The sequence below is a fragment of the Passer montanus genome, unplaced genomic scaffold (assembly GCF_014805655.1).
Source record: "Passer montanus isolate IOZ18808 unplaced genomic scaffold, ASM1480565v1 scaffold99, whole genome shotgun sequence".
Taxonomy (NCBI): domain Eukaryota; kingdom Metazoa; phylum Chordata; class Aves; order Passeriformes; family Passeridae; genus Passer; species Passer montanus.
The window spans coordinates 1,247,618-1,256,391 of NW_024375367.1; the positions used below are offsets into that span (position 1 = coordinate 1,247,618).

An 8,774-nucleotide genomic window follows, 5' to 3' on the forward strand; every position below is an offset into this window, starting at 1 on the left:
AGATGAAAAATAATTACAAAACAAGAAAGCAGATGAAGTACAGTCTTCACATATTATAGCTTTAAAAAAAGCCAAAAATCTCCAGGTATATTTGTATACTAACAAACTGAAGCTCTGAGAATGTGAAGTGAAACTGTTGCAATAGCCTTGCAGTTATAAGTTAAATTTAAGAAAGTAAAACAGAACAAAATGTGGCTTCTAGAAAGACTCCAGATGTTAAAACACTGAATAAATTCAGATGCTTATTTTGTTAGATGCACCAAATCCATTGGCCCAGGAACATGAGGCATGACTGTGGTTATAGACTGTTTATAAGAACAAAAACTCATCTCTTCTCCATTACCGCTGTAGCATGACCACACAAATCTTTAGTCTCCTATAACACAAGGAAAACATTCCTGCACTTGAGACATTCATTTCTGCCTTGAAAATATGCAACACTACAGTTAGCTGCAGTTCAGTGAGCGCAGTTACTTACAGGAAGAATCTTATTAACATGGGGTTTCAGAATATCTTGTGTTCAGCCTGAAACACCAAACAAACTGGTATCATAAGCTGGGCAGACTTAGCTACACTTGGTCAGGGCACTCACCACTTCCCTGTGAAACAAGCAACCAGGAGTTGCCTGTTGTAGGCAGGTGTCACTGGCACAGCTTTGCACTGAGACACACTCTTTAAAGAAGCTGACTGCAGGCAGGAGTGAAATTCATAGCCCACCTTTAGAACATATGTCCACAAGCCATGAAATTCAGTGCATGAACAAAATCTATGGATTGAGGCCCCCACCACAAAATGAATGCTGCAGACATGAGCATGGGCTATCTGGTCACTTCACTGTCCATTATCATAAACATGTCAAGATAAATTCACTCTACTGATTAAAAAGTGCTTGAAGCAAGAGACCAAGAACTAGACTCAAACTACAGCACAAGGCTGTGCTAGACTGAAATGGAATACTCTCCTCCCTCAAAGGATGTTTACTTTGGGACAAGTGAAGCAGTCACAACCACCATCTCCACTTCAGAGAAATACAAGAATTTGCATTACTAGAAAGATCTATCAGACTGCACAGGGAGGAATTAAGGGAAAGGAAGTCTTACAGACATTGAGGGAATGCCAAAGCTAAGAGCCTCATAACACACATATTGGCATAATCACGTTTTAAAATAAATGAGAGGCTTGTTAGCTGCTACTTAATATGTCTACTGAATTGCATACTGGTGTCAAGTGTTAAACCTGTTCTTCCTTGGAAACTCATAATGCACTGTACAGACTGCTCTCTTAGGAAGCAATAAGAAGAGGCTTGTTAGCTGCTACTTAATATTTCTACTGAATTGCATATAAAGTGTTAAACCTGTTCTTGCTTGGAAACTCATAATGCACTGTACAGACTGCTCTCTTAGGAAGCAGTAAGCCCTGGAAATTTTAAACTCTGGCGGTACAAGCACACCTCAAACTTACCTTACCATTTATATGAGTGGATTATAGTTCTCCACATGTTGACCAATATGACCAACTGATTTTTAAACTACTTTGGACAGGGGTTGTGTTTGAGAGTACAAAGTGGTGTCCTGTTTGGATGTTTGGGGTTTTTTTTAAAGCACTACCTAACAAAGAACTGACAGTGGGACACAAGACCACGTAGCAGCTCAGGCTAAGATAGCCAATAGCTCTGTCCCATTGACCTCCCTTCACACAGATCACCAGTGCTCTAGTGACATGAGAGGTCATCTCAGACAGGTTTGTTATAACACTCCACACTACAAGAATGACTCAGGAGCCATCCAGATCAACTCTGCTGTTCCAGTACCTCATAGCTTTCAGCACTGCTCTCTAAAGCAGTCTGTTCAGCAGTGTATGAAAAGCTCCTAATGCTCTGCCAGCTACAATCTCCCAACTCCCTGCAGGGCAATCCCCTATTTTGTTTCCATAAAGGGAAGTCTGACTTCTACCTCAACATTGATGATCTTCTACAAACATGTTCAAAGACCATGTGGATGTTCTTGATCTGATACGGTAAACAAGACGCAGAAAATAGCTTCTGTTCATGCCCACAGGATCTTGTCTCATTGAAGAAAGAACAAACAGGACTACAGCAAATCACTGTGCCTACAGGGATGTCAGGTTGTGGTGCTTTATCCACTCCAGCCAGCTTATAAGTGCTTACAGCTATTTAGTAAAAAACAAATCCCACCTCCCCCACCCCGAAAAAAAAAACAACACCCCAAAATACAACAAAACAACAAAAAAATTTTCAAAAATTCATTCCACTCACTGTTACTGCAGATATATTAACTGAAGTCAGAAAATTCACAGAAGTAGAGTGTAATAAGACATTTATTAAAAGTGCTTTCAGTTATGTTAAGAGCTATAGTCTAATACCTATTTTAAAAAAGGCATCTCATTAAAAAATATTAGGTTAAAAACCATTCTGATCACTGTGGTTACAGACACATGACCCGCAGTGCTCTATGAAATGTTAGACCAGCTTTGTTGATTGGGACACAGTAATCTTCAAGTCCAGGATCCACAGTGTCTAGTGTAGAGGAAGAACTGCTGGGAGCTCCAGAAGAGACACCTGAAGGTACCTGGAATAGAAATGAAGTGACTACAGACATGGCCTTCAGATTTGTCAACTGAACTATCACCTGATTGCACAATACACTGGAGAAGAGAAGCATCATCCTGCAATATTGCAGACAAAGTTGTTATCCAATGCATCTGCATACCTTATGGATTAATCACTTTTCTGGTCAGAAAAGTTTTCTCCTCAAGGGGCTGATGAAAACTTCTGTTTCAGAACTAGAAGCTAACAACTATGAGAGAGCTACATCAGCCACAGCCCAAGCTGGAAAACCAGAGTCATCCTGTGCTTACAGCTATCCAAGACACTGGCATACTGGTTACTTACTTTGGGTGCTTATACTTCTGCTTAATAGCTTGCAGCTGGCAATGGGATGCATCGAGGCATGCTTTGTGCAGGTCAGTCAGGCAAGGCGCTATCTCACTTAAGGAATATCCAGAAAATGCAGCAAGTGTTTCTGGCTGGTCGGATGAGAAAAAACAGTGTTACTCTATTGTAGCCAGCAGTCATCTAGAAGATGGGTTTCCCACGGAAGCAGAAACTCTTTTCACTACATCAGAGCTCAGTCTAGATTCTTAAAGCGTGAAAAAGATTCAATTGTATTGTGCCATCAGTTTCACTCTAGGTCTTCCTTGGTGCCATGAAGTCTGACAAGCTCCTTCTGCTCTAAGCATGTGCATCCATTACATCTCTTCTGGATCTTACTCTGCACTAAAGCTGTTCCTCCAACATACAGCTGGAAGTTCTACCAAGGCTTGTGGTAAAGCAGCCACAATTACACAGCAGTATAATCACTCAAGTAGACAGAATCAGTTCTCCCCTTTCTCCCTGAACTGATTTGGACCCTGAATTGTATCTGGGGGTGTAGTTTTGGACATTTGTGAAGCCTTTGGTACAGCCTCGATGTAAGTGAGCAAGACAGTAAAATCCTTTCAGTTTCAGAGAAGAGGCATGATATTTCAGGTTTACTGAACAGTCATTTATCAGGTAGTCTCATTAACTCAAGAACAGCTACTCATCCTAGGATTTCAGCCTTCAGAACAATATACTTTGTAGCAACTCCTCCTCCTTCTCAGCTCAGTTCTAACAATAACAAAATGCTTGAGCTATTTATTATCACACAGTTGTTGTTCTTACCCAGAAAGATCTGTTCACTGTATAGTTTGCTAAACAGTAAGCTGCTGCCGCAATTTGTGAAGGAAGGTACTTCAGAAGAGGATCAACCTGAAGGAGACTCAGCTCTGCAAGATACTGAACAAGAAAACCCAAGTTTTTAAAAAAGAATTAACCTAGCCGGTACAATCAGTTCAATACTGCAAGTATTAAAGTTCAGCAATGATCTCAGTATGATACACAAAAGCATAAACTATGAATCTAGCAAGAAGAATTAGCATTCCAGTCCCGTTGTTCTTACAGAAGATCCTTTATCATGTTTCAGACGGGGACAGAAACACCTCATTTTGCCAAAGCTTAACCCATCTACTCTAATCTGAAGTTCTGTTTCCATCATCAGAATTTTCTTGATTTTACAGGTAGAGACTCAGAAAAGTCAAGTTTCATGAAACTGACCGACACACTCTTCCCATCTGCTAAGGCTCTTGTTCATATATGTGGACCCCACCAGGACATCAGGGATAAATGGACAGCTCTAAGAAGCACAATATGGGCTCTGGTGGAGTAGAGTTATTGTACAATCCTACACCCTTTGCAGAGAAGCAGGTGGTCAGATATTTTATTGTAATGTTGTTGTTTCTAAGCATGGTTGCCTACTCCAGGCAACTCCTATGCAGCTACATTCTGTGTCATTGTGGAGCAATATGCAGTAGCACCAAATCCAGCACAGACTTGCTACACAGGCACTGTTAAACCTCTAGATTTTTACCACCTAATTGCCTGGTCAGTGAATTATCCCTGATCAAACAAGGCAGACCAAACCTAGGATTTCCATGAGGCATCTACCCAGAAGTCTTGGCACACAAGCCACCGCTATGAAACATGCAATTTTAGACCTGTTGCAGAGACAGCTTCATGAAGTGCAAGTAGTACTCCTTTAAGGATCACTTCTTTCCCCTCAGTCCCAGAGGACAGATAGTCCATACCCTTGCAAAGTTCTCTGTCCTCATACAGATTCCACGCCTCTGAATATACTGAAGGAGGAACTGGTTGATGGTTGGGGTTGTTAGGTCAAAACCCAGCACTTTGAGAAGCAAGTGTTCCATTCTTAGCAGCTGCTTCTTTGTGTAGGTATCATCTGTTATATAGACAAATTCATCCACATCTGGTGGGTAGATCTCTTCATACTTCCTGAAAAAGGATATAGAAGCCATATTTGTCAGCTTTGAAGTTATAGTAAAAGAAATCTTTGTGCTATACCCACATCAGGATGAGAACATGACATTACTAAAACTTGTGGAAAGCTTTAATTGTACTTGCTCCTCCAGGCTAGCTAACAATTTAGTTTCAAACTTGGGCAAATACAGAGGAACTCCGAGTCATCAGTCTAGACAGACATACACTCACATTGTTAGCTCTTAACAGCAAGCTTTCAGTGGGCAACTCTCAGTAACACAGCACACTCCAGGCAAACACCCATGCACCCCTAAGCTATGTTGCTTACTGTGTCTAGTTAGAGCAGTTAAAGGACAACTCTAGATTGCAACTGAGTCCATTGCAGCCTTACAGGCTAGCAGTTTAACACTGAATTGCTTCTGCTACTGTGTTTATGGTTCCAAGCTTTCCCCACTACAGTTTTTCACATTCAATGTTAAATGTTTCATTTTAGTAGTACCAAAGGAGCCCACGTTCCTAATCTTGAAACATCATGAAAAGCTACCTATTAATGCAACCTTCCTTTCTTCAAATTACATTACAAGACTAAGCCTAAAAATAGGCTTCACATCACCAAGACTTCAGAAGATGAAACACTTACGCAGCCAGAAGAATTGCCGCTGTTCCTACAAGCTGTAACTTTCCTCTGAGAACAGACATGCAGGAAAGAAACCTGTCCAGGAAGTTCACTGCCAAGTACAAAGTCTCTGTCCGAAGTTTATACTCTTCCCCTACTTCCACCAGCCAGTCTACCAGGATAGCACGCATTCCTGTTGTGATATCTGGCTGCTTCTTCATGTAGTACGGCTTGGGCCTAAATCTTACCTGTTTGGAAAGAGTTGAATAATCAGGATGATCACTCTGAAAAGAACCATGGATGGCTGAGCTGATGAATATTCTTTATACTTACACTCAAAGGAGCAGGGGTTGTCCCACTCTTAATAACTGAAAGTACTAACTACAATTATTGTGCTAGTGGTAATTATTCCCAGCTAGTGACATCTCTAGAAAGTAGTATTTCTACACTGAATAGACAGATTGAAGCTTTGGTGTTAGCAGAACAGTAAAACACTTTCTGGACTATGGACACCCTTTGCCATTGAGAAGGACCAGAAAATGAACCAACCAGATTTTCTCCCTTTGTCCCACCAGGACACTGAACTTCACTGCTCTGACACAAGAAGGTAGGAAAAACTATAATTATTCCCAGCGGGTGACATCTCTAGAAAGCAGTATTTCTACACTGAAGAGACAGATTGAAGCTTCGGTGTTAGCAGGAGAATAGTAAAACACTTTCTGGACTATGGACAGCCTTTGCCATCAATTGAGCCATTCAGAAGGACCTTAAAATGAACCAACCAGATTTTCTCCCTTTATCCCATCAGGACACTGAACTTCACTGCTCTGACACAAGAATATAAGAAAAACTATTGCTATAGCCAGAGTGAGATCACATCAAACTGCTTTAGCATTTTTTCAGCATTCTACTCCCATGGTAGGAAAAACTACTGCTATAACCAGAGAGCTATCACTGAGATCACATCAAACTGCTTTAGCATTTTTTCCAGCATTCTACTCCCATTTGCAAGAATTCTTCATACCAAACAAGTCAAGAGATGTTCCCATCATAGCAATTAACAGGGATGCATTAATCCTGAAAGAATTTATCACTGACTATATGCTGCCTTAAGAAATTACTTTGACAATTTACTTTCTCTTTGTAGTTCAGTGGCAGCCTTGGATCTTTGCAATATTGCATCCTACCACAGATACCTATAAGCTTCTCACAGCAACTTACTTCAGCCTCTCGGAGGTACTGATGAATGTCTTCTGCATACTCTCCCACAGCCAGAGTTACAACATCTTCCATGTGATCCTCTGGCTGGGATTGGAAGGATGTGTCCACTACCATAGGAGAGCCTAACAGGTAATAGGAAGCAGCAAGACATTTGTAAAATTAATCTCTTGACTTTCCCTTGCTAATTTTAGCTCAGAAGTATTGCGCTTCATGTAGACACAATCCAAGTTAGTTTGCAGTGTAATTTATTGTCACATAAGCTACTCACTAGCTTAAAATTCACATGTGGTGCAATTTTAACCACCCTACATGTGGTTGTGCTATGGACACCATCTGAGTAGTAACAGGAGTTACCTGAACTCAGATCCAGAAGCCGGTGAATACTGGATGTCATTGCACTGGTATCCAGTTCACAGTGGCTTAATTCCAGCTCTTCAGACACTTGGGAGCTATAGTTTTCTTTGTCTTCTGAGTCATCTATGTAAATAGCAAACCCTTGCTTTGATGCAGCACTGATGATGCAGTTGGGCACTTCATCTTTTCTAGATGAAGTGATGGTGTTTTCAAAGCTCGAGAAGCGCTTGATAACAGCAGCACCCTGAAGCAGAGCACACAGTAATGCTATGGGAGGGCAGCTCAGGAGGAAAACAGAGTGTGTCACTTGTTTTCAAAAAGAAAATCACTTTCATTGTGTAACAGACACCAATAACAAAAGTTGATGCGAAAAGCCACCAATCACATTTGATGCCTCTGAAGTTGGTGCCACTTGTTCTGTCTTGCTGTGACAGACTACTCACAGAAAGAATTAAGACTAGTAAAAGTCAGGAAACCAGGAGAGCAGCATCATACTCAGTGCCTCCCACCAAGGAGTATGTGGGTGCTGCTCGTTTCCAGTGGGGCTGGGAAGTGCAGTCTGCTACACATTCAGTTCTGGCAAGGAGCAGCTGCCAAGTACAGCAAGTTAACATAAGTGCTCAAGCACTGCCACAGACTTGGAAAGGACTGCCCTGGCAAGAAGGCACTTCAAACGGAGTTAAAAACTGAAGTTTGAATTTCTGAGCTTAAGCACCGCAACCTTTAGGACTGCGTGTGACCAGGCTACAATCTTTCACACCATCTACCAGTAAGCCACCAGCTGAATTAGAGGCTTTATACAGCCTAAACCAAGAAGAGTCTGTGTACCCATACCAGCTGCTATTTTAGGTCAGAATAGTAACGTTATCCCTGCCCCACCAGCAGACTCCAGGAGGGTTCAAGGGACAGAAAAGCAGAAAAACGACACGTCATTAACTTGAACTTCTTGAAGGCTCTGGCACCCTGGAGAGAGCACGGCTAACCACACACCAATGAGACCTTTGGGTCAGCGGACAGCCCTTCCTTAAACCACCCCTAGAGCAGTATCCCTTCCTTCCAGGATGAATTATTTGCGCAGAGTACTTCCACGGGGCAACACCCGCAGGTCAGGACTGTGCGGTTACTAGCAGGGTTTCTCGGGAAACTCACGCTTAAGAACTGGAGCCCGAGTCACCTCCTCACCCCGCCACGCCAGGTCTTTGCCGGCAGCCTCGAGGCGGGTGCGTGCCCCGCTCATGCCGGCGGCTGCCAGCCCAGGGCCGCGGAGCCCAGCCGGGCTCTGCGGGCAGGGGGGCGGCAGTGCTGCGGGCAGCGGGGCTCACCTGGCCGCCGGGCCGCTGCTGCTGCTGCTGCTGCCCGTTCTCCGTCAGCACCCCCAGCACGGCCCGGCCGCCGCTGCTGCGGAGGGCGGCGGGGCAGGACTCCCGCCGCCCCGCACGGCTCTTCTCTCCGGTGCGATGCATCGCCCCGACGTCGGTACCTTTCGGAGGAGCGAAAAAACCCACAGAAATAAAACGAAATCGTGGTGGGGGAAAGAACACTAAAAAATCCTCCGAACGACCACAAATGCGCCCCTGGCAACCCCTTGCTCCCGCCCGCCCCGCAGGATGACGGGGGGCCCACCGCGCTGCCCGGCTCCGCTCGCCACCAGCCCACGGGAGGGCTCGGCCGCGCTGCGCCGCCCAGGCCGCCCGCCGGCCCTGCGTGGGC

At 43.8% G+C, this 8,774-nt stretch overlaps 1 protein-coding gene across 1 annotated transcript; it reads right to left on the reverse strand.

Annotated features, from left to right (window-relative positions):
* Positions 1 to 2,536: 2,536 nt before the first annotated feature.
* On the reverse strand, positions 2,537 to 8,752 carry CCNA1 (cyclin A1). Its single transcript, XM_039696617.1, has 9 exons — positions 8,688 to 8,752; positions 8,387 to 8,544; positions 7,065 to 7,308; positions 6,711 to 6,832; positions 5,514 to 5,737; positions 4,684 to 4,888; positions 3,722 to 3,835; positions 2,912 to 3,045; positions 2,537 to 2,588 (listed from the first exon to the last, which is right to left on the reverse strand). Exons 2-9 carry the CDS (start codon positions 8,525 to 8,527, stop codon positions 2,537 to 2,539), a joined length of 1,236 nt encoding a protein of 411 aa, XP_039552551.1. The 5' UTR covers positions 8,528 to 8,544; positions 8,688 to 8,752.
* Positions 8,753 to 8,774: the final 22 nt, after the last annotated feature.

What these genes read in the sequence shown, in the direction of transcription:
- CCNA1 (XM_039696617.1), bottom strand. Translation starts at nt 8,527, where the DNA reads ATGCATCGCACCGGAGAGAAGAGCCGTGCGGGGCGGCGGGAGTCCTGC. An exon ending in AGCAGCGGCCCGGCGGCCAG is followed by an intron (nt 7,309 to 8,386) that starts GTGAGCCCCGCT and finishes GCTCTGCTTCAG; the next exon opens with GGTGCTGCTGTTATCAAGCG. An exon ending in GGACAGAGAACTTTGCAAGG is followed by an intron (nt 3,836 to 4,683) that starts GTATGGACTATC and finishes TTTCTTGTTCAG; the next exon opens with TATCTTGCAGAGCTGAGTCT.